The 26521-nt window shown below is 40.4% G+C and overlaps 2 protein-coding genes across 2 annotated transcripts; one reads left to right on the top strand and one right to left on the bottom strand.

Moving 5' to 3' along the window:
- Positions 1 to 165: 165 nt before the first annotated feature.
- airim (AFG2 interacting ribosome maturation factor) lies at positions 166 to 4263 on the bottom strand. The gene is made up of 4 exons (XM_061059427.1): positions 3810 to 4263; positions 1479 to 1658; positions 1262 to 1380; positions 166 to 717 (listed from the first exon to the last, which is right to left on the bottom strand). The coding sequence occupies exons 1-4, from the start codon at positions 4076 to 4078 to the stop codon at positions 677 to 679; spliced, it is 609 nt and encodes a 202-aa protein (XP_060915410.1). The 5' UTR covers positions 4079 to 4263; the 3' UTR covers positions 166 to 676.
- A 469-nt stretch (positions 4264 to 4732) lies between these two features.
- cdca8 (cell division cycle associated 8) lies at positions 4733 to 11172 on the top strand. The gene is made up of 10 exons (XM_061059425.1): positions 4733 to 4865; positions 7807 to 7935; positions 8073 to 8113; positions 8247 to 8322; positions 8508 to 8569; positions 8696 to 8778; positions 8881 to 8979; positions 10035 to 10164; positions 10352 to 10438; positions 10561 to 11172. Exons 1-10 carry the CDS (start codon positions 4775 to 4777, stop codon positions 10594 to 10596), a joined length of 834 nt encoding a protein of 277 aa, XP_060915408.1. The 5' UTR covers positions 4733 to 4774; the 3' UTR covers positions 10597 to 11172.
- Positions 11173 to 26521: the final 15349 nt, after the last annotated feature.

The following is a 26521-nucleotide window of genomic DNA, read 5'->3' as shown; positions in this document are numbered from 1 at the left end:
CTTCACTACCTGTGATTGTCAAGTTGCTACCTTGGCAGCCTGTTGACTAAAACTAAGATGTACTGATGCACATCCATTCTTATTCCTGGGCTTCAAAAGGAAGTTGGTCCACATATAGGTTAGGTAAGCGTTGCTTTGTCCACTTCTTCATAACAGTCTATGATTTAACTGTGATTTACAGCAGAGCCTGAAGAAAGCCTGATGCATAAATGTACTTCAAAAAAGTACACAGTGGCGGTTATGATGGCTTGTGTTGTCATGGTTGCGGTGATTTCTGTAGCAGTTATTTTTACCTCCTGATTTGACACATAAAGTCTTCACTGAGTGTCTGCGTTCAACGTGTGAAATAAAACAGGTTTGTTAAAGTTTGTCTCAATAACTGTTTTTTTTGATCCAGTCTGTCATTGTGTGTGGAGGCTGTCCTCTATCATAGATTTTGGTTTGTGCCAACACATTCATTTTCACTGCGTCATCTTTGAGCACCAAAATGATTCTGACTTCTTCTTCTGCAACACTTTGACCCCTCAAAATGTTTATGACACAGTAGGACTCTAGTCCTCCTCCTAACATCCATACAGAAATCTGTCCCTCTGAGGTTTGTGTTCATGTTTCTTCATCGTTCCTTTGAGGTTAAATGATGCTGCTCAGAGTTCCACTTACATCACCGTCGCTCTCTTCATTGGGACTCAACAAAAAAGGACACTTTGCAGAGCGTATCTGAAAGAAGACAGAGAGAAAACATGAGTCCACCTACAGATCTTCAGCAACATTTACGTAGTAAACCAGACCATTGTAGATCTGGTGGAGCGCTGTTCTTTAGTAAGCTTACACTTAAACATCTGTTTTATGAATTGGCATCAGACAAAGTTCGGTCTGGTGGTTTCCTGATATTTATTAAAATCTTATGAATTCTGGCGCGGGAGCTGGGTCCATTTATTACAGAGGAGTAATAGGGCCACATTAAACAATTGTTTTTCCCTAAAAATTTTAGATTAAAGTCGTAAATTTACAAGAAAAAAGTCATTATTTTAATTTGAATTAAATTAGGCTGTGGTTAAAATGATTATTCTAAAAGGCTGTATCTGAAGATTGGCCAGCCGCCTGTGCAAAATATGATGAAAGGGGAACCCTCAAAGCATTTCTCTGCCACAAAAAAAAAGATTATTTCCTCCAAGTTCAAAGAGTCTGCCTTGTATCACATAAATAGTCATTATCTGAGAAACATTCACTCAGGATTAAAACATCACATCAGACTTTTTACCTGTGATTCCGTCTTCAGCACTGGACGACTCCATGGATTTCCATCTTTTGGGAGCGTCTTCTAACACGGAGAGATCTTCTGCTCTGAGTGTCTGCAGCAGAGTCTTCCTCCTCAGAAATCTGAAAACTGGAGTTGAGGAAACAAAAACAACGACAACAACAACAATAAAAGATCCAAACCACAATGCAAACACCCCAAATACAAACAGAGAGGATACTGCTGTCGATAGTGACGCTCGGCATCCTGCAGCCACCCCAGCATGTCAGAGACCGACGGGGCGGTGGCAGAGCGTTCAGTAACCGTGAGCAGGTCCAGACTGTCTGAGTTCTGCTCGTAAAGCTGGAGGACTGCAGAGACCTGGTTACTGACGGAGTCTCTGACTGACTGGAGAGAAGACCTGAGGGGACAAGAGAAGGATGGATAAATAGTTTAGATATTGTAGGTCCACCATGTCCAAACTCAGATACTGGGACTCAGGGCATCAAGATAAATGAACATGTGAGAATGGGACTAGGCAGTACCTAGTATAATACAGCAAATTGTATATAGATAGATTGTATATATAGAGAGATTATAAGGAACACAGGAAGTTAATTTAATTTAATAAATATGAATTATTGAGCTGTGGAAAAGGGGTAGGATTAAATAAGTTTTATACTTCTTCCTACTCCTTTTCAGGCATACCAATTGAATATATTTAATTTGCCTTTTCTTTTTTTGTGAAATAATTTGAACATTGTTTTTTGTTTATTGTATTTTCGTGCTTTTCATTTTGTTTTGTATTTTTGAAATGTTTGATTTTATTTTGATATGTCTGAAATAAATGTAATCAATCAATCAATCAGTAGCTCACTATTTACACACCGCTGACAGAATTTGATTGCACTCTTGTCTAAGTCCATTAACATTATGATTTTAAAAAAATGGACACTGTTGTTTTTTACATGCCGATGTAGTTGAACTCTATTACACTGTTTTCTGATGGATTGAAATTCCCATTAGACACTAATTTTGTTTTCTGATGAACATTAGAAGGATTACAATTTCCAAACATAGATTGTGATATATAACAAAATGATCATAACGCCAGTGGAGAGCTTTTTGATAGCATGGCAGTGAATAGAGATAAGAGGTGACAAATATTTAATTCATGTTTCATAAGCTGCAAATGACATCAGCATGACATGACTAGTGGTTGCACATGTTAGCAAATATCTATATATTCTGACTGAAAGTATAAAAACTGAAGTGTTATATTGTCTGTGTGGGCCTTAAAGGGCCTTGTGCAATAACTTTGTAACTGCTTTATAACTGTCTATTTATTTACTCAAGTCACTGCACTTTAACTTTAACTGTCTATTTATTTACTCAAGTCACTGCACTTTAACTTTAACTGTCTATTTATTTATTCACTCATTCAGTCACTGCAGAATAATAACTGTATATACTCTGTCACTGCACTATAACTTCACTTATTTACACTTTATCTCTATATTTATATTTGTTTAATTAATCAGTCACTGCAAAATAATAACTGTATATATTCTCTCAGTCATCACAACTGTTTATTTATTTATTATTATTATCATTCATTCACTGAACAACAATTGCTCTGGACACTTTTTTACATATTTCTCTGTCATATCACCACAAATATATTTTTGTTGTTGTTTTTGTAAACGCTGCTGTTTAAGATTGCTGCTAATGAAGTTTCGTTGTGTCCTTGTATACAATGATAATAAAATATTCTATCTATCTAAAGTGAGAAAAATGAATAAAAACAATAATACAAAGTGTTATTCCTTGATATTGGCATGGATCAATAACAAATACTGGCATAACAAAAGCCACGTTTTGATCACAATGTCACTTATAACCTGGGTCCAGGGTTAATATTTTCCTTTACTGGTCCCCTCAGGTTGAGCAGCCCTGCATGTCTGCTGCTGATAAAATGAGTGATTATGAACAAATCACATCAGCTAGATCAAATAGGATAACATAATACTTTATTGATCCCCAGAGGGGGAATTCGGGCATTGCAGCAGCACAGACAAGAAAGCTCAAAATACAAAATACACATTAAACAGAATAGATAAGATAAATAAAAATAAAACAGGGGGTATATAAAAGTACAAAATGAATGATGAAGTTAACTATGCAGGGAGTTGAGACAGTATGTGCAGAGAATGACAAGATAAAGTGACAAGTGATGATTAAAGTGACTTGGTATGACAAATAGCAAAACAGTAAATGTAAAACAGCAGAAAAGAGAGGCAGTGTTGTACCACAGTAATGCAGAGTGCACTTATATAATATAATATAATGTAGTATAACATAATATAATATAATATAATGTAATATAGTATAACATAATATAATATAATATAATGTAATATAGTGCAATATGAACAATATACTGTAATATAATTAAATGTTATATCATATAGACTAATATAATAATATAATGCTGTGTTTTTTGTAGTTTTGAGTGTGCATTACATCTCATCTACAATCTTAATTTTGTTGCACTATTTACACAGTTACTTACATCTTCTCGTTGAGTTTGAGGAGGACAGTATCCGTGGCTTGCAGAAGTTTAAATGTGAGCCTCTCCTGCAGGTCAGGGAAGTCTCTGAGCGGCGTGTTGGAGATCTGGACGTTGGAGAGAGCCCTCGACTGCTCTGACAAGTTCCCGAGAGACTCCATGAGAGGGCTGCACTCGGTCAACACGCTCCTCCATAACCTCTGGTTGTTTTCAAGACTGTGGAAGCTTTTCCTCAGAGCTTCATGAAGAGAAAGTAGTGCAGGTTTGGACATTTCAGGCGCTGAAATTATTTAAAATTACAAGCAGTTGTGCCAGCAGTGAGTAGATCCTTGTATTTAAATGTTATTAATCCGCGTGTTATTTTTTTAAATGTTTCACAAAAGCCAGAAGAAGCACGGCAACTTCAGTCGCTAAATTCATCACATTTCTACCATGATGCTTTGACTTACTTCCGGTATCTTGATGTAAACACTGACGCCTGCCGCTACGATTGGCAGACATGTCATTTCCCGTGACGCCTCAGAAACGCGACCGGTGATTGGCTGTCTTCGGGATTGGCCCCGCCCCGCGCGGAGATTTGAAAAAACGGCTCTTGTTGCGGACGGGAAAGTTGAGTGACCGAGGAAAGAAAGATAATCAGGTAAATACTCGTTTATACAACCAGTATAACCACAGTGCAAGTTATTAATTTGAGTTTAATAATAAAAACGTTTCTGCGAGGTGATAAAATCGACTTTTAATGGAGTTATTGAGGGAAACGTGACATTTTGCGAAACAGGGAGCTAGTGATGTTAGCTTAGCCTGCTAGCCTCAGAAAATCGATTTACAGCTTCTTGCATGGCGGCAGTTTCCTCCTTTAAGTTATTTTGCACCTTCTACACTAAAGGTGAATAATGTTACTTGACACTAGGTCTGTCTCGTTTTCTCAAACGTTGGTAAATTGACTTTTCTCTCCTCTGTAAGAAGCCATGGCTCCCAGGAAAAGAACCACCAGACAGCGGAAGAACAACCCAAAGACGGCCAAGCTGGAAGCTTTCCTGGAGGATTTCGACAGCGAGGGTGAGATTATTTAAAATACATTTACCTTTGATTGATTGATTAATTTCTTCTTCTTCTTATTATTATTATTTTTAATTTGTCAATTTTATTTAATTTAAAAAACAAAACAAAACAATAAAGTTAAGAAAAACAAACATAAAATCTCAAATTTTGAATGAAAAGGAGCAGAAAGAAGATTAATCTTATAATATCTGCCCCTCTTTTACAAAACATAAATTAAAACAAAACAGAACACTTCATTTTGTGTCATGCACACAAAGTGTCCTAACCCTCATGGGCTCATAAGACACCAAATAATTCAGTTGCAGTGGTTCACATTTAAAAATCATAACATTATAAAGTTGTCACAGTTCAGTCTTAAACAACGTGTTCTGTCTTTTTTCCCCCCAGGCTTTACAAACAAAATCTGCTATAACAAAAGGTTCCTTTTTTAAAACACAACTCAACAAGAAGTTTTTCATAATCGTCTATAACCAAAAGAAATCAACAGAATTTGAAGACATTCTTTTAAAAAGAACATCCCTGATGTCAGCGTACATCGGGCAGTGAAACAGAAAGTGAATCTCGTTTTCAGTTTCTCCTAACTCACACAACAAACAAACTCGATCTTCCTCTGGAGTGGCATTAAACCTGCCGGTGTCTACAGCTAAAGGCGATGTTCCTGAACGTATCTGAGCGCAGAGGGATCTTTGTCTTTTAGTGAAATTAAACTTAGCACAGGCTTCAATCCTTTATGAGACAATACGTTCTTAGATTTAGTTTAGAAAGATATTACATTGACCACGGATCAAAGGCAGTACGTTTCTGACTTTCCTCTCATGGAGGCCCGTGTAGGTGATTTGTCATTTTATCATCTTTTCATTTATTTTATTTTTTATTTTACCAGGCAGAATTGCTTGAGATCAAATGACCTCTTTTTTCGAGCAAGGCCTGGCCAAAATGGCAGCAGCAGAAAAATAAATATAAGACAAACAAATGAGAAAAAGAGACAAATACAGTCCAGAAGGTGAAGAAGAAGAAGAATAAGGAGGATGAGATCATGTTAAACAAAACACCACAATACACACTAAAAGAACAATTATGTGATGATGATAAAATACTATGCAGTGAAACATTAACACACTCCAAAATTAGCCTTTAAAAAAACTTGTGAGCCGACTTTTAAAATCATTAATAGCGATGAGTTCCTGCAATTTGAGTGTTTTTTTGAAGACTGTTCCATGCGGAGGGAGCAGAGTACATGAAGGCCCTCTTCCCAAACTCAGTACGAGTTCTGGGGACTGACGTAGACAGAAAGTCCAGAGAGCGCAAACTGTATGATGGATTTGATTTAAAAGTGAGGTGGGTGCAGAGGTATGAAGGGAGTAGTCCAGTAATAGCTTTATAAATGAAGGTGTACCAGTGAAGAAGCCTACGAGCTGACAGGGACAGACAGGGTGCAATGATGGGTGAGTGATTTACAGCCGGTTATTTAAAGGGTTACACAAATATATACAACTTACTTTGAATTATTAAGTGTTATACAGTCATATGTCCAACCATTATGTTTTTATCTGAATAACAATCCCCTGAAGTTGATTATTAAAGCATTGTGACCATGATGTAAAACATAACAGAAGGCCTTTCTAGTCAACTGTCTTATTATGTGTCATATATTTTTAAGTAACGGTATTACAGTTTTCTTTACTTCCTGGTAATATTTTCTGCATATAAATTGAATTGAATTTATTTATTTAATAGGGACAATGTAATTTAACATAACTTCAATACAAAGCATGAAACTGATGTGCTGCATAAAGAGTTTATAGCTGTTGCTGATTTCCAACTCGTGTCCCCAGTTGGGCCTTTGTGTAAACAAACAGATTAAAATGTACAACATTCAGTTACATAAAACCCCAGAACACGATATGAGGACACATTAAAATACATGTACAACAATACAAATGCTATAAACCAGTTTAAAATAGTGGGTACAGCTCTGGCTTGCTTTCAGCATTTCACCTGTTTTGTAAAAGATTTTAAGTCCGAGATTAATTTTATTTCAGGTGGTAATGTGTTCAAGGCAACATGTGCTTCAATAATCCTGCAGGTATTCTTTAAATCTGTTGTAATGTTTGCACTAGGGCTGTGTGATTACTTTTATCGATATTGCAGTTTTAATACTTGATTTTTTTTTTAAATTAATTTTACCAGGAAAATATTCTTGTTGAGATACAAGATCACATTTTAAGAGAGTCCTGGCCAAGACAGCAGTATACACGTTTCAGACACAACACATATTACATCTAACAATAAATCAGAAGCATTAAGCAGAGAAGCGTGTGCATACAAGTGGGCAAATGATCCTTCATCCTGGTTTTAAAATCTTCCAAACCAACTAAATTCTCTAGTTTGAAGTGATTGTGCAACTCGGACCAAGATGATGGAGCAAGTTTGTGGAGTGACAAACATGAATAAACACATCACAGAAGTCTGAATTTCTCGCAATAAATAATAAAAACAATTTTTAATGTGGTCAAGCAATGCTTTCCCGCACAGCGTGTTACTTTTTGTTCAGATGCCTGTGTGTAATTGTGATGCTTTCCCACCATTAACATGCACGCTAAAGATTATCTTGATAATTATCAACTACTGTCGAGTTAATTAGTGCAAAGTTAGTGGATATAAAAGAAAACATTTTGGGATTTAATTTTGAGTTCTGAAAAACTTGAAGAACAGCAGACAGAAACTGTTAGTTATAACTTTTATGAACTCTTTATTTTTGTTTATGTATTGCAATACACTTTACACTTTACTGATATCGTGCAGGCTTCGATGCACCATCATGTCATCATCATGTAAACTGTTAGAGTGGAAGCGTCTATAACAGCTTTATAAACCGATCTGTAGTCTAATAATCTTTAATACTGTATCATCGACAACACGTGTTGTGTCTTTACAGTGAATACCAGAGTCATACGAATGAAAGAGAAGATCAACCAGCTTTTGAAAGATGTGGACAACAGCTACAACATGGCGCTGATTAAGCTCCCGAAGGCCATCAGACAAACATCGTGGCTAGAACATTTCAGTAAGTTAACACAACTCCTCTCATAATCCAGAAATATTGTTTTGACAAATATTACAAAATTGACTTTAGGTTTTTTGTTTCTTTTGAGCTGAATATTTCTACATTCCTGACATCCATTTTTACACGTCTCTCTGTAGAGCCTGAGAAACCCAAGTCACCAGAAGTTGATAATACAAAGGTGAGTTGCTCTCAAATTATTCATCATCAAGGATTTCAAAATGTTTCAGAACGTTTTGGCTTTTCTAGACAAACATTTTTCTGTTCATCAACATTCATTATAATCTAATTATTTCTGATGTTTGTATTAACAGAGAGATGAGGAAGCTGCTATTGTTGAGAGTGTTGTAGCTAAGGACCACGCAGCTCTTCTGAAATCTGCCAAACAAAGTATGTACAAAGTCGTTTTTTCAAGTATTCTTAACCCACTCAAGTCTATTGAAAATAATACATTGGTTCAGGAGATGCTGCACATGTCCAAATACTAAAAAACCAAGAAAGAAATTTAAGGTTAAGAAAACGTAGTTAAATCTTGAAGTGTGTTTGATCACGTTTACTTCCTGTCTGATCCACAGAGACAAAGAAGAAAGGTGCGTCCAGTTCAGAGGATGAAAACACCCCGAGCACCACCAAGAGGGTAAGGGATCATTTGTGTTCAAGCATGTGCACGAGAAACAAAACACACACTAGTGATCCTAGATATTCAGAGTAGACGCTTTTATTTGGTGAATCATTCCTGTTTAACTTCTTGTTCCTAAAACAGGGAAGACCAGCGAAGAAACCTCCGACTACCTCAAAAAGAGCGAAAGCGCTGTCTGTCAGCAAGCAGAACAGCTCCATCAGACGGTAAGAACAGAACTTTTTCTTACTTTCTCTCTCTCCTTTATTCCACCTGTTGATGAAGAGTAGCTCGATTGTGACTTACTAACATGTCTCTGTGTGAATTAGATCTAACAGGAAGCCGATGGTCACTCCTGCCAGGAGTGTGCTGGATTCCTCTTTGATGATGGGACCTACACCCCTCGTCACCCCACGCTTTGACCCGAGGTAAGCAGGTGTTGTAGTGACAGAACATGACCGTTAAGTGTGAAGACGGGATTAGTGCCGATTTAACAAATACATCTTTTTTATGATGCAGAAAGCAATTCCTTGGATGAAGTTATTGTAGCGTAGTTTGTTGAACAGAGTGCGCTCCAACTCTTCAATGTACAACACTCTCTGCACTGAACGCATTATATATACAGTATACACACATGAACTATAACTACTAGAGTTTGTTTACAGTTTATAATACTATTTCAAATATGTATTATTGGATTAAATTAAGCTGCAATTAAGAAAAACAAAGCTGGAGTGCCTTTGCATGGTCATATTGGTGCAAACGTTGCTGCACAATCCAGGAAGTAAAGCTTTCTATTTTCATCCCAGAACCATCGGCAGCTATATTTGTTTGATGGATTCCCCCCCCCCCCCAAAAAAATCACCATCTTTTAAAATCCTATATCAGTTTACTGCTGCACTGTAATGTCAGTTTAAATACTTCTACTGTGCAGTTTTCACACATGAACAAAGCTCCTGAAAATGTCCCTGAAATGTCTGAGGCCGTTCTCACAAACACTCAGAGAGCGTCTGACTCGCCTTGATAAAGTTCCAGCAATGAGTTCGAGCTTAGGATGGATTTACTCTGAACGAGGATGGGACGGAAACTTTTATCTTAGTGAGGAGGCGTGGTAGGTATGATATATTATTTAAAAAGCTGTGATTGGTTGATTTGAAAAAAAAAAAAAAAAAAAGAGGGTGAAGGAAAGAATACAAATTCTGTCTTAGTGATAATGGGCATAATCACTAAGTACAAAGATGTAATGTCAGTAGAGCTCCATTACAACACTCCTGCAGAATGACACATTCAGTGGGAACTGTTGACTTATTCTCGATGCTAACAAGCTCTATGAAAAGCTACGATGTTTGAGGAACAATTGCACTAACTCCCTTGGATTTTTATTTTTTTTATTTTCTAAATCGGAGAGACATTCACCACAGTTAGGAGTTATATATATATATATATATATAATCCTTAAGGTACAATGCTTTTATGTCTTCAGGCTGCCTAAGACCCCCGCTGTGAGAGTTCCCCGCCACAAAGAGAGGGTCTACAGCATCTCAGTCAACGGCTCTCCCATCGCGTCAGGAAACGAGGACATTGTCATCAACGTTCCCATCGGCAACGGAGAGGTGAGTGACAGGCGGCTGGGCTTCAGACTGCGATCCTAAAGGACAATGTTTGACTGCAGAAAAGTGGGCAGGGGACAGAAATTAGGGTCACACTTTAAATGTGCATGTCATAAGAGATAGTAATGTTTTGTATTGGGCTAACAGAGCAGGATCATTTACCAACCAAATGTCTCATATGTTGAAACAGAGCATTCAGCTTTTGGCCAGTCAGATGGACTCAGTGGATCTGTCACTGCTGGATGAGACCGCTCTGAGGAGCATCCGCCTGCTGAAGGTATGTTCATGACCTGCATCTTGAGCTGTGTTGATGAACGATTCTGGAAGCATTGATGTGAAGTATTTCCACCTGCCCCCTTTTATTTTCAACATATTTTCTTTTCTCCCTCTTCTCGACAGAATCGCCTCACAACCCTGTGTGAAACGCCAGAGTGACCCGACCAGCTCTTGTTGACTTGTACATTGTTTTAAAGAAATTGTAACCCTTTTATTTGACCGTGTGACGTGACATGGTGTGTTTTTTTTTTAACTCATATGTGTGATTTTAAAACATATAACACACACAGAGGTTCTCAAGAAAGACATGTTTTGTATATATTTTGTTTTACTGATTGTAGTTTCCTTTAAGCCAATCACATTCTTTGAAATCCATCCAGCTGTTAAATGTATGAATGTGGTTAAAGTGTCTCGTTTTACTACATTTGTGAGATGATCTTGACTTCAGCTTTTATGCCTGGATGAATTCTGCTTAATGTCCATCTCATTTTAGTGCTTTTCCTGTATTTTACTCCTGCTGGTCTGGGCTAAAGTGATCTTCTCTTTACTTGTTTTACAGCTCATTCTTTATCTTCTAAGTACATCCTTATCCTACATTTCTTTTTACGTGCGTTACATTTTGTCCTTGTTGAATCCTCCTGTGTTTCCATAAGTCATTTTGCAGTTAGCGCAAATACATTCTTGTACATACTTTACATCTTTTCTTTTGCTGATAAAAGTGATTTTGATCACGGATTTGAATTTGTGTCTTATTGTTTATTTGGAATTAAATTGTGTTGGTTTTATAAGTTTGGATTTGTAGGTTTGTAGGAGCAAGCTGCACCTCTGCATGGTGAACAGTAGGTGGCAGCATTTCACCACAAAAGTTTAGTAGTCAAAGCAGCCTCGTCTGATTATTCATCTTTCTTTAACTTCATCAGAGTGACGCTGTTTCCTTACAGACCACAAGTTGAAGTAAAATCCCTTGATATAATAATAGTAATAGTACATTTATTTATGGAGGCCTTTCAAAACACTCAGAAACAAAACAGAATAGTGCAAAGATTACCAGTATTTTTGTATTTTACGCCTTTACTATAGAGATAGAGAGAGTGGCAAATGACATGCAGGTCAGACCCGGGCCACCCGCCTGAGTGACCATAGCCTCCACACACGGGGCGTGCACACCAACCACCAGGCCACAGGCACATGGGCAGTTCTGGGCAGGGGCCAACAGGGGCCAGTACCCCTGTAAGACTGATCTTGGTCCCCCCTGTGGCCAAGAGCCCCCCTAATAACACACTGGAATTTGACTCAACAACTGGACTCACAATCTAGCATTAAATACTGTTACTGAAACAAATACAAATCATAGTATTTAATGATGTGTGCTATTGTTTGGCATAATATATATTATATTTTTTTAAGCGATCATCTTTGACCCGGGTCTAATGTTCCCCTCTGACAAAATAACTGGCCCCAGTTTGGCCCCCTCAGTAAAAGAGGTCTAGAACCGCCACTGCACAGGCGCCCCCATTTGGAGAACTTTTAACAGAGCACTATATGGTCATTTTGATATTTAAATACTTAAATGTACATAGAGATGTAGAAATAATCGCAATGGAGAGAAGAAAAATCAGATTTCTCGTAATGTATTACACAGCTGAGTTTTATTTTCATCATAAAAAAACTGATTCAAAAGTTAAAGGTTCTCTACAGTAACACCGGAGCGGTCCACAAACTCCATGTGACTCTACTTCTCCACTATATGCTAACAAACTCTTTATTGCTTATGTAAGAAGTTCCTCTTGTCCTTCCCTGACTTTGTTTACACATAGGAACATTAGTCAGCTCACGTGATGATCTGTTGGCAGGAAGTTGCAGCCTGTCCCGCTGCTGGCACACAAACCTGCACTCTGACCTTCGGGGACATCATTACACTGCCAATTAGAAGCTTGTTAAGCTTCGTTAGGCCTGATGAGCTCGTTAGGGTTTCCACCTGGGACGAGGATTCGGGGTCAGGCCGGGGCCTCACCTTGGGCCTCTGCAGACGACCATAACTTTGCTTTTCCCGCCGGATTCCTCATGCATCATATGCTATCCAAGCCAGAGCCCGGGAACTCTGTGCCCCCCCCCCCCCCAGCTTGAGCCCTGCTCGGTCCCTTCCATCTGTATCCATCTTAAGCGCTTCATCATGTGCTGTCTCCTCACTGTGCAAACTGTGCAGCAGAGGTAAAAAAAAAAAAACCAAAACTCTGCATCCCTGTAAACGACAGATGTTGTGGCCAGCGGTGCGTGCAGTTCAGCTCCCTCGTTAGCGAAGCACTGAGCCCTTGCGCACCTGCTCTACATATCATAGAATTTCCCCCCGTTTTGCCTCTGAATGGATTGAATCCTTTTTTTTCTTTTTTTATTCTCTAGGTGGGTGGAAAATTGCCATTTTGCACGGATGGCTTGGTTTTCAGTAAGCACGCAGGAAGCGGCGCAGTGACAGGTGCGGTATGGATGGGGCGGATTTTGAGGTCACAGAGCAAACACTGCTACATAAATCATCCGCTGAGATGTTCAGGATGAGGGACTGGAACCCGGAGATAGAGGGAGGGAGACGGTACAGAGAAGCTTCAACACAAGCAGGGCTGTTTTAGTGTCCATTCTGTGCAGCATTACGGAAGCCCAGAACAGACATACATCCGTGCGCTTCATTCTACTACATTTCCCTACAATAACAAGGACATTTTGTTTGTTTTCTCGAGCTCTTGATTTAGGATTAAACTGTGGTTTTCGGATGAGAACTGGTACATTTCAGACATTTTTTTCTGAGATCTCGAGGAATGTATTTATTATCGTGGGTAAACCAGCATTTTTATTCTGAGATAACAAGATCGATTAAGTCAAGTACTGAATAAAACAACCAAAAGTTACTCAGAAATGAGTGATATGAAATGTATGGATGTATGTCGGCTTCGGGCTTCCGTACAGTATTATGTTCACTCAGTCCAAAGAATTGGAGAGCTTCAAATTAGCATATTTGTCCAATCTGTGAATGATCACACTGTTAGTGATTCATTCACCGATCATTTTTTACCTTTGTAGGTCTCTCGACTTCCATTATGTGTGTTTGTGTCTTTAAGCTAATTGTTTTAAAATTCACAGTTTTTTGGTTCAATCATTAAACAAACCTCCAGACCCAGCAGCTCTGATACAGTGCGGACCTGCACGCAACATGTCCTGCAGCTTACAGCAGAGGAATTCAGTGACTTTGTTGTTAAACTTGATGTTCTCCGCTGCAGGCCGGTCAGACTTGTCTTTGGGGTCATAAGTGTAAGACAGACTGTCTTCAGTTTTTACTTACAAATGATTGGATCAGATTTGTGCGTCCAAATATCCCCAACAAATCTGGATAGGTCTCTGTGGTGTTGACAAAAATGTCTGTAAAATAGTATAACAGCATATTTAGAAGTAGAAATAAGATGAATTCACTTGCTAAGATTGTAGCTTTGCAGTGTAAAAACACAATTGTCGACTTTATGCAGATCATATTTAGTAAAATTCACTACTAGGGAGCAGGAGGTGACATTTTAGACTGCTGTGCAACTTCAATCTTTGCACCAAACTGAAGCTGCTGCATACTCTTCAGCTCCCAGCATGTTCTTCTCCACTCATTAGCTGTGGATACTTTCAATTACAGGTAGCATTGATATAAAGGCAAAACTGTCGTTGTTCATTACACTGACTTCCTCGACTTCCTCGACTTCCTCGACTTCCTCCTTCCTCCTCCTGCAGCTGTGAGGTGTCATGTGTCGAAGAACAACTGGATTTAAGGGTCAGGCTGTCTTGAAATATTCTTCAAAAATCTCAGAAGTACATGTTGGAAAAGGGCTCTATGCCATTCTGTTCTCTACCTTTCCCTTGTGGCTCCTTGTTCCTCATAAGCCCCTCCCACCACCAACTCCATTTGTCAGCCTCTCAACCCGCCCTTTCATCAAACAACCTCACCCCTGCCGTACAGTCAATCTCATCGCGTATTCACAAAATCTGTCCTCATTTAACACACGTGTCTGACTCATGAATGCGGCGTATTCCTCAAAAACAAAGCCGTTCCCTCCCCAAACTGCCGGAGCCGCTGGTTAATTGAGCCCCCAGACCTGGGAATGTGCCAAATTTTCTGCCAAGATGAATGAACCTGGCAGAGGCATGTTCTCCCAGCGAAATTAATTCTCTGGTGCGTCGAGGCCTCCTATAAATCCCATCCGTCAAGTACCCCGCTAATCAATTTATTCACATGCCTGCACCTCCGTCTGCCACTGTCTCACATCCTAGACAGCCAGGGGTCGAGACTTGATTTTTATATAAGTCAGTTTGTCTAAAAAAAAATGTAAAAAAAACTTTTGGTGATGGAGGACCAGCAGGAAACAAGGTGACCGTACACTTAAAAGGTCGACGGGGGAGGAAGAGTTAAACGGCGCTGAACGGCCCCCAACATGATGCATTCTGGGCATGTGTTTGTCTGGTGGCCAGCAGGGTCCTGATGGCGTTTTGATGAGCGCGGTCCCCTCTGTCGCTCAGGCACCCTAGACGATGGGCGGGGTGGAGAGAGGAACATCTGCTGGCGAAAAAAAAGACAAAAAAAAAAAAAAAAAAACCTGAGGTAATGAAGCCCTGAAAATAACAGGCCGCTCAGAGGAGAGGCGGGAGGTTAATGCCATCCGCTGATTGTTGAGAGACAAACATTTGCATGAGAGATCCCGAGCTGAGATAAAGAAGTAACAGCGTGTGTGTGCACAGGCTACCAAAACTAGTTACCTTGTTCTATTCTACAAAGTTCTGTTATGATAATGCGTTAGGAGGATTCACTTCAGTGTCTTTAGCGGTAGGTGTGGTTGGTAGGAGGAGAAGCAGGGTCAGTACTGATGACACACCTGAGGGGGGGGGGGGGGGGGGGGAATTGGTTTCGAGTCGAAGAGACGCCACGAGGAGGACGCGAGGACGCAGACACCTGAGAGACTGAATCTGAAGTAACGTTGGGTTTTTTGTTTCAACACTTCACGGGTTCTTTTTGCACATGAACTAAACTGATATGAAAGAGAGGGCCGGCGGAGGAGATCGTACCCCAAGTGGCTCCGTGGATCGGGCTGCCCGAGTGAGCTGGTCGCGGCACGTACGAGGATCTTTGGGGGTGAGTCACCTACACGCACCCCCTCAAACAGACAGGACAGTTGCACACACCTTCAGGTAAGGCAGGATACACCTTCACGTTTACGCAACACGTAAGGAGAGGCGTTAAGTTACGGGCTCACTGGCCTCAGCGTTAGGCCAGTGGGGTTGTGTAGCGGAGTAACAGTACTTATATGTACTAACCATGTAAACATGACATTTCTTGATTGGTGTTCTTTTTAGGTTCTTGCAAATCTGACTGAATCTTATTGACAACCACCTCATATAACCCCACTTCAAAATACAGAACTATCCCTTTACATGTCATGAAACTTCCTTTGTTAGCAACTCTCTGGATATTAGTTAGTTTGAAAAGTCAAGGGCAACAACGTGAACTTTCCTAACAGGTTGAACCAAAGCCTGCAGCTGCTTCTTAATGTGCAAAGCGCTAATAGGTGAAGCACTAACCTGAGGCCTGCGGTTAGCTGCAGGATCTCGGCTTTGGCAGGTTGAAAAAACAAGCTCTTCCTATTTGGTTAGACAAATATGCAATGCAAATACCAGGCAGGGGCGACGGAGCAGGGATAAAATAAAGTGAATTCCCCCCCCCCCCCCCATTCATTACCTCCTCCAGAGAAAGAAAAAAGGAAAGTGACCATAAAATGAGCGGAGGAGCAGCGGCCGGGATTGCCTTTGAGAAATAATTAAAGCCTCTTTGCAATGCTCCCCAGCCTCGAGGGTAAAAAAAAAAAAAAAAAAAAATCCCCATCTTCTGCACGCTCCGCAATTGATGTTTGGTTTACCAGCCCCTCTGTATAAAGCAGACCTTCAATAAACTATATCACCCTATTTGTGGGAGTAATACAGCCCAGTGCGGTCCTCAATTAGGTATAAATGACACAGCAAATTGGAAAATTAGGAGGAGAGGGAAGGATAATGTGCTCCAAAACAGGCTAAAACCAATTCATTAGACGAGCAGGGAGGAGACAAAGGGTGGTGCGTCTCCGTCCTCGAAACAGAAAATCACGCTTTTAAGTTCAGATGCCTTACCGTTCACCTTGTCACAGGCTGCGTTTGGAGGATAATGTTTTTACTTAGCGTGTTGGATTAATGGGGGGGAAAAGCAAATGGAATCTCTCTCATTAATGAAATTGGGTTAATCATAGCAGAAGAAGATAACATCCACCTATTAATTATGAACAACGCACGCCGTGTCTGCAGCATCTGAGACAGTGATGATGGTGCTGCTCTTTGAACTGCTATGATGACGCTAACAGCTGAGACAGTGTGCACCGCTGGTTGGATGATGTCTTTGTAGTTCGATTAACTGTTTTTTTTACGTTTGATAAGCTTGCAATCTCTACCTCTCTGAAGTACAACCCTCTACTCAATGGACAGTTTAGAAGGATGAGAAGATAACCCTGAATGTTCAGTTTCAATAATCGAAGCAGCAACGAGGATGAGGCTTAAGAAAACCAGACTCCACATGGAACTATGTCTTTGTCTTATTTGGTGCGTACATTTGACACCACTTTTTGATTTCCTCCTGCCTGGAGAGAAATTTTGCGCACCGGCATGCGATGTCTTGAGACCGTGGGTACTTTGCATTTAGCGCTCGTCTGCAAGTATTAGCTTGAAACACTGAACCCCCAAACATCAACATGCTAACATTGTGGTTTGATGCGATTTGGGTTGCTAATGCGAGGATTTTTTAATAAACACACATGCTCATAAACTCTCCTGTCTTGTTTTCTTGCATTTGCCCTCATTCTTAAAACTGTCTGTGCAATAGAAGATGAACTACCAGGGCGCTTTTTGGCCTTGCAGCCTATCCCACTTTTGACCTGGTGTCTAGCACTAAAGCAGGGAGAAGCTCAGGTTTTATTTTTGTTGTCCTTTTGGTTTATATCTACATTTACACGCTGCCTCACCTAGACCTTGATAAAGCCCTTCTGCTTTGACTCAGGCTCTGTAGTATTCTTTTCACTGCACCCTTATGTGTGATTTTATGACATGTGCTCACAACCCATATGCCTGAACTTTATAACCCACATATACTCTACTTATGTTCCTCTTTAACACGCTCCAAAAACACCTGCTTTTCAAACTGCTGCTGCCAACAAGGTCAACATCACAGACAAACAACCTCCCTGCACTTTGTCCTCTTCGCTCATTGAAAACAGGCCTGGTTTGATATCAGCTCCTCCCCGACGGGGCGTTCTTGTGATTCTAGGCACAAAGCAATGCGGAGATGAAGTTAGTCAGATTATATTGTTCTTTTGAGACACTTTACACACACACACACACAAGTACACACACACACACACACAGGTACACACACACACACACACACACAGGTACACACACAAACCCGGTTGTTGGATCATTTGGGAAACACCTGCCTCTCTTGGGTTCACTGCGGCAGAGCTACATGATAAAATAAGTTTGGGGATCAATTTGTCTTCATTTGCAGCCTCTCTTTTTATTAGGCGCAGTGGTGGGTGATGTGATGGGGGGAGGTCTGATGCTGCACAATGCACCTCTTCCCCACACACCACACATTCCAGCAACAGAAAACAAAAGACAAATCATTCTTTTCCTGTCACATCACACACTTATGGAATCGCCAACCTGCATGGCGGGCAAGAAATGCTTCCTACTGCTGCATGCAGCGGTGTGAAGAGTACTAATATATTCTACTCAAGTAAAAGTACTCTTACTTTGATAACATTTTACTTAAGTACAAGTAAAAGTAGCAGTTTAAAAATGTACTCAAGTAAAAGTAAAAAGTAACTTGTTTAAAGTCTTTATATGTGATTTTTCACACTTAAATATAATATAAATCAAGTATCTCCTCTGAAAATAACTCTGTGAGTCATGACTGTCTACAATGGGTGTAACACCCGAGTCCCACTGTCTGTGATGTTTTCAGAGTTTTCAGAGTCCTATCTTCACTTTGTTTACATCGCCAGGACGGCCGGCTGACTCCTCCCCTTGCGTATAAAAGTTGTTTAATTGAGGGACTAGAGAAAAGAAGAATAACATACTGTACTCACTGATTAACTGTGTTTCTAGATCACGCTCATTTCAGGTAAATTTACATGCAGTGTGAAGATACGAGCGTAATAAAGATCGCTAGCATTAGCATGCTAACACAACAATGCACCGCGAGTTGTTTTGGTTCCATGCTCAAGGGCGACATCTGCTGGATCAAAAAATTGCATATAAAGACTTTAAAATGTACTTTAAGTAAAAGTTACTTAGTTACTTTTTTTTCACAACACATCTCGTGTGTCGTGAAAAAAGGACGAGATGATATTAATCTCAAAGTTTTTTTAATTAAAGGCCAATCTTTGCAAAAGATTTATCTTTTCAGATAAACATTTTCTTTTGCACCCCATTGACAAAAACAAAATATGCATAATGACGGATAAATAATCAAGGATTATATGTTCAAGTAATCAGATGTTTTATGAAGGTAAATGTTTAAACCAGGGGTCTCCAACCTTTTTTCATCTGAGAGCTACTTTCAAAAAATGAAAGTGGCCAAGGGCTACTTGCATCAAATCGCTTGCATTTATTTACACAGCTCAGCTGAATTAAGCTACATGTTTGTACATGTGTGAAATTGCAATAAGCCAATGCTTATCAATAATCTTAAATTCACATCAATGCCCAAGAAAACATTAGTACTTAATTAATTAATACTTGTTTTTATGGGCCAAATATATGAATAGTGGGAAGAGGTGCATTTACCGACGTCAGATTTTTATTTTTAACACAGTCGGTCAACCTATAGGCGAGCTACTTCCATACCAGTAGCTCCCGAGCTACCTGTTGGAGACCCCTGGTTTAAACTATAGCGAATTACAAAACCTACTTAAGTAAAAGTAAAAGTACAGATTTTAAAAACGACTTAAAAAGTAGTAAGTACACCAAAAAACTACTCAATTACAGTAACGCGAGTAAATGTAATTTGTTACTTTACACCTTTGGCTGCATGTTACTGAGACGCGGCCAGACTAAGTTGCCTACAACGTGTTTTAACCCGTTTCTTTTTTAAACAACAGACGGTTGTTGTTCAATTAGATGCGCTAACGGACAAAGGGAAAAGGCCAAGTTGTATTCTTTTTTATTGGAGCAAACTAGAAAAAACCGTCGCACATCCATTTCATAAGACAGGCGTGTAGGAGAGGAATGTGTCCATCAAAAACTCCTGCTCACGGTCGCACTTGCAAACAAACATTTATTGGTAATGTTTCGGTACTAGACCTGCATCAGGCAAACGGTATGAAGCTTGATTTGTATGTTTCAAAACAAGCTGAAAGACACTAAAACAGTTGGTAGAGCTGATGGGAGCTGCACAATTGCATCATAACTCTCTGTGGCTTTTTCACTACTAAGGCCACTTTTAACATGTGACACTGATAATATAACATATTTATTACATTAACACATCTACACACAAAGTGCCACACAGTCCTGATACACACACACACACACACACACACACACACATAAAGATGAGGGCAGATAGGCTGCTGGCACATCACCTTGCTTATGTGTCCGTGGTCTCGGAGCTTGAAAGCAGACTGAAGGAGTGTGCGCAGAGTGAAGTGAGTAAAAACGCTGACCTCGCTGTAAGCAACACCGACGTGCCGTTAGCAGAGCGCCGTGTTCCTCTGTCATGCATCACAGAGCTGTCGACCTTCAGACCCCCGCCGCCTGTCCGCTCACTCGCAGAAATGTGCAAAGTGTTTTTAAGTGCTCGACCCTTGAGTGTCCGGTGCCAGGTGGCCATTTCCTCGCCTGTTTTTCTTTAAGAAAAAAAATACACACAACACTAAAGACCCGGAGAAGTACATCATCATGCCTGTTAACTTGCTGAGTTGGCGGATTTTCTTCCCCTTTGCTGCATAATCACTACATCACATTAACGGTAGTGGGTTGGGTGCATTAAATTGGAGTGTTTCCTTTTAACGTGGCCTCTATGAGGGACGTATTCTGCAGATGGAGCAGATTACAGGGATCCCAAATTGAACAAAATCTTTCTTAACCCTGCTTAAATCCTTTAACATTTACAAGTCATTTGAAGTAATGCTAAGCTCTTGTTTGTACTTTCAAATGATTCCCCCTCTCCCACATGCACCCGTCGTTCCCTTAGCAACAATATAAGTACAGATTCCAGTGCTGCAAAAAAACATGTTTATTATTTGCACCGTGATTGGCGTTCTTTTGACATCACAGCTGAAAAAAGAGCCAATTCAGCATTTCCCCCCGGCACGTCTGAGTGCGAGTCGTGCTTATTTGAAGTCTCACAATGATCATCGCCACGCAGCGCTGATTCAAACTGACTGAGCGAGGCCACGGCGTGGTTACACCTGCCAAGAGACTCAGTATTACAGCGGCTCAGGAGTTTTTTAGCACGGATTATTACTGGTATTATATCCTCCTGCAAGACCCTTTCTCCATTTACCTCTTTCTCTTTTTACAAGATCTGACAGATGACATGGTCTGCTACATGTAAAACAAGTTTTATTTTCCACCTGTGCAGCTGAACCTTAAACAATCACAGCATTGTAGGAAAGTCATTTTTTTTTCACGTCGATTTAGCTGTTTCAGCAGAACAGTGATGTGTTTTAAATTGACTGCAGATTGTGTGGTCTCAGGTGTGCTTTGCACCGGGACTGCTCTGCCTCAGTTCTGTAAATGAATGTTACAACTGAATCCACTTTGAAGCACATTGGTATGACCAGCGACTACACTTTGTATAATACACCTATTCTAGACAGCACTACAGCCTTATAAAGCTGCCATCTGCAGGTATATTTTCTAATAAATTCATTTTATGGTGACATAAGAGACTCTTGCATGTCGGTGTGGGGTGACTGGTGAGAAAGCTACCACCTCGCTTCCTTAAGACTTGAACATGGAGGGGAAAAAAAGTACTTAATGGATTTTTTTGTGACCTTGCTTTTGAATGACAGGTCGTTCCACTTTCTGCACGGAGGCACGGCGTCAGAAAATGTGAACAAGTGAAAAGGCAAAGTCGGGAAATAAATCACTGCCATATTATCAACACAACCGCTAATAAGACACAAATATAAAAAAAAAAAAAAAATAAAAAAAAAAAGTAATTTTGGGGAGCGTTCATCTGTGCCGACAGAAAATAATTTAAACCACTTGAGGACTCGGCGTTACAGAAAAGAGATTTTCTGAAGTATTTGTGTATTGATCTAAGGGTTTAAGCCTTATGGCAGTTTTAATACTCGATCGATACGTGTCAGGATAACGGTATGTGAGCAGGCACAGGTGTCACATGGAGGTAATGAAAGGAAACACTCTGATGTGAGGTATGACCTTATTACAGAGCCGAGTTGTGAAAAGGTCAAAATGTCTGCTGGTTATGAATTAAAGTGTGGTCAATAATTGAAGCACGTTCAGTATAGGGCGTAAATCCAACTTTACTGTAGGATTTTATCTTTTTTTATATTCTGATAATCTGATCTTTATATGTTTACAGGAAAAAAAAATGTTTCTGCAGATTTTGGCCTTGCACGATAATAAAAACATCTCTATTATTGCTCGCAGATTACTCTGCATGTGTTTTATCTCCCCAAGAATATATACAAAAAAACCAATCATATGATATATTCCTTACCTTGCTCCTGTCCTTATTTGCCTCAAATCCCCCGATATTGTGAATATATTGCACAGCTGAGTCTATCTTTGAAGGAATCAAGGCAATAAAAGGCTTTATTTACTCTTATCTGAAGCAGACCCCCCCCAAAAAACTCCACGGTATAACACAAACCGAGACACTTTCACAAAAGGTTCCTGGTTCTGTCTCCTGGTGGGATTTACTTCTTATATTGGTTTATTAAAAAGTCTCATTCCCTGTCACTGTGCATTGTGCATTATTGCGGCGGATCTCTTGGAGGGAATTGTCTCCCGTGAGCTGGTGGAGCTAATGGAGGGGAAGGCGGGATGGAAATTCAGGTTTCTAAATCAGGTCTGTCTTTTGACCACTTAATAATGGAATGCTATTAGAGTCAGGCTTAGCGAGGGACATACAGGTGTTCTCGATGTCTGATGCATGTTTTCAAGAAGAGTTTTTGTAATGTAAAATGTTCCAAAGTCTGCGTTGTAAGGTTTCTTTAGAGTAACTTTGTGCAATGATCTGCTGTAAATCTGATTACAGTCATATTAATCTAGTAATGACGTAATCTCTTGAACCACGGTTTTATTTTTTTCTGGGTTTTTTGTGCCTTTTAATGGAGAGATAGGACAGTGGATGGAGTCGGAAATCAGGGAGAGAGAGAGAGGGTGGGGAATGACATGTAGGAAAGGAGCCACAGGCTGGATTCAAACCTGGGCAGCCCGCTTGGAGGATGGGGGGGGCACACTTACCACTGCACCACCAGCGCGTATTTCCACAATAACAGGTACAATATGCCTTTTTAAACCATTTTTTACATGTTTTTGGAAGGAATACCATGACTCCCCTTCCAGTGTCTGGAGATCCCCAGGGGGGGTCCCAACTCCCATTTTGGGAACCACTGGTCTACTACTTTTTTTTTACTGATTAAATCCTTCAAGTTTAACTGTTAGCGTTTGCATTATTATTATTCTTAATAACTGAAAATATCAGGCAATATGGAGGTTGAATATGTTTCATTACAAATATGATGCTATGTCACAACTGCGGACCCTGGCTATATCCGAGCTAACTTGAGCCTCAGCCAGCTTACCTTAACACAGACAACCTCAATTTTGGTTTCACCATTTGGTACAACAGGAAGAAGCAACAAAAAGTCCTGCATATCGCCGTTTATTTTTATCGAGCAAGCTCAATTTGGGGATGCTCCTGGGCACTTCTGCAAGATCAGGGTGTTTATCTTTAACACACAGTGACAGATTTGAGAAGAAAGTGGGCTGAACCCTACGAGCCCCCCGGGGTGACCGTATGTGTAGCACCTGTCCATAGCTTAGAGTGTAATGTCTGTAGTCATTAACAATAAGGTGATAACTCCAGCTGGTATTGTGTTAAACTCTGACACTCCTGCTGTAATAATGGCAAACCCTCGCTGTGTGGCATAAATGTTTAATCCCACTATGAGTGAAGGTTAGGATTCCAGTTCTGGGATAGGGGAAGCATCTTTTAGTTTTAATGGCGTGGGATGACCTTGTTGCTTTTGGCGTTCCTATGCAAAAATAAACATGTTCAAAGTGAAACAAACTACTTGAGTCGTGTGACAGCTACCTCTGTGTTTCCTGTGAGGTGTGATGGATCGTGCGAGACCCTCACAGCAAGACTTTTTCGCAGGTTTTTCCATGGCGATGGCTGGCGAGGGGATGTTGAGAACCGTCACGATGGGATGAAGGTCATTCGGCGCTGAAGTGTCTAATTTACTCTGTGAAAGTGAACTCTTGTAAACATATAAAATGGAGAATGTAGACATCCTTAAGAGTGCTGGGACCTGCTGTATAAACCACTTACCAAAAGATTGAGTCTGCAGGAAGCGAGTAACACCCCGGGGCCGATCCCGCATGTCTCCCGCAAGGCTCCAACATGCTTCACTTTCTAGGTTACGCATTTCTTGAACTTCACCTGGATGGCCCATTCCCTGTGAAGCTACGAAGCTGCAGTATAAATAGAGACGATCGTAGTATTCAGTCCCAACAGAGGTCTCAGTCCAAATATACCCGGGAAATTTGGTCCCTTGGAAATATCTGTTATCGCAGCCTTTTATTGTCCTTGGACCGTTTCCGTGGATGTAGCCTCTCTCTCCCCCCCCCCCCCCCCCCCCTTTTCAAACCAGGATGACTGGAATCTGCCCTTCATGTAAATATCCCCCCGCGACGTGGTTTCAGAACAAAGAGGAGCCGAATCTGGTGGGTCGCCCTTGCTCCCTGCCTCGGGTTGGGACATTCCCAATGGGGCCAATCTATCACCACGTGATTTATAGGCCTTACAGAGAGAGTGGGTGTAACAGAGGTGGAGGAAGAGAGGAAGTGAAGGTGTATGGGAAGGAACTGAGGTGGATTAAAGACAAAAAAAAGTATTCTAAGAGAGAACAATGAAATAAATAGTCATACATAATAATCCCCACTCTAGCACATTCATTCTTCATTGTGTTTTTGTTTTATGAGGTTTATTACAAAAGTTGAATATCTACAACCAAAAGAAAAAGCATGACTCTAAATGGATATTGCCTCAAGTGAAATGCTGTGTTGCCATGTTGAAGGTAGCCTGATTAGATTTATTACTTCACTTAAAAAGCAGTTTAAATTATATAATGGGCTAAGAAACACTAAATGGGTGATAATGAATAACATAACAAGGCTGTTTTATTTATCAAGATTTAATGTGCACAATCGGGTAAAAAGGTGCTTATGAGAGAATTTCCTGAACGCAGCATCTCAAGTTTGCCCGAGGGAATTTCTTTAGATTCATCACAACACTTCTACTTGGACTCAAGGATGACCTGATTGGCGTTTGTTGGTCAAATGTCAAAGGGGGAAGGTCATGTAAAAATGTAACCTTGAATCTGCCAGAGTGCCCCTGTAGATTCCTGTGGAGGAAATCCGACAAATGTCCACTTTAATTTACCAAGAGGTCAAAGGTCACTGCAACCTCACATAACCTAGCTGCATCCTCTGGTGTGCTAAAAAAAAAAAAAAAAAAAGTAGACGGTGGAAATGCAAAAAACTGCAGTTCCTCTAGTGTCCACTTGAGCCTGGCTCCAATAGCAAACAAAGCCCCATTAACAGCCATGTTAAGAGACCTACTTTTACAGCAGAAATAAAGATGATAACAGCATGGTAGAAAAAGCAGTTTTGGTTTCTGTTGCTCATTTCTGTATCGGTGAAACATTAAGGGGGTGATTTTCTAAAATTAACAATTTGTTTTGATTTATTCAAGGCTAAAAGTTATGCAAAAGTTTGCTTGACTAGGGCTTGACTGAGTTGATAGGTGGGCACATTGTTCATGTTTGCCAGGAGGCTTAAGGCCGCCCTCAGCTCCAACTCTTTGCTTATTAATAGGTTGATCCAAATTTTGGTGGAGATAGCATTTCTGATCAGGCGCTAACCTTCATTTGGCTTCAGAACGCCTCTTCAGAAACCACTGGGTGATGTCACTGAGACTACGTCCATGTTTTATACAGTCAGTGAACAAAACATTCTAGTTGACATAAATCAAGAAACCCTACATATGACAATTATTCCAACCATGTTCTAATATTTTGAGGAGAAAGAAAGAATGTGATTGCATTCAATATTACATCATACACTCAAATGTTATCTCTTTTTAATTAGATGCTTTAAAAAAATGGAAGTAATGAAAATCTAAGTGAAATCTAGCCTCTCTAAGGCCAAAGATAACAAATAAATCCAACAGATTAACTCGATTCTCATTTAAAGGTCACCCCCCCACCTCAAATCATAACAAGGGCCGAATACTCTTATTAAAAAGTCCTGTATGCACTCAGTATGGCTGTCCATAATGATGTCCTTCCTATCCTGACCTCAGAGGCAGAGTTCAGACCGCCCCTGCCGCTGTGACCCAGAATGATGATGGCGAGGCTATCAGTCCCCGTCAGGCCACACAGTCCGGCCAGTCTCCAGTAAATCCCAGTCAATCACTCGTCTCTGTATCGCACTCTCCCAGATGGCAGTCATCACCTCAGCGCTGTCTCAATCCATCATACGTCTGATTCTGTGAGGCAGTAGGTGTTAAAGCAGTGTCCGGGTGGGTCTTTTAACCACTCTGCAATCCCACAAATCTGCCAGAGAACAGGTTAGAGGTTACACTGCCTGGAGCTCCTGATCTTTGACCCAACCCAGTTCACTGTCCATTACTCATAACTACCGCTCGCCGGGCTACATAACCTCTCCTCAAACCTGATGATACCCCTCTCAGCAATGTCTGTCTGTCCTTCTAAATGCC

Source organism: Labrus mixtus, chromosome 16, assembly GCF_963584025.1.
Source record: "Labrus mixtus chromosome 16, fLabMix1.1, whole genome shotgun sequence".
In the NCBI taxonomy this organism is placed as follows: domain Eukaryota; kingdom Metazoa; phylum Chordata; class Actinopteri; order Labriformes; family Labridae; genus Labrus; species Labrus mixtus.
The sequence above is the reverse complement of the archived record's forward strand: the minus strand, read 5'-3'. Positions and strand labels throughout refer to the sequence as shown.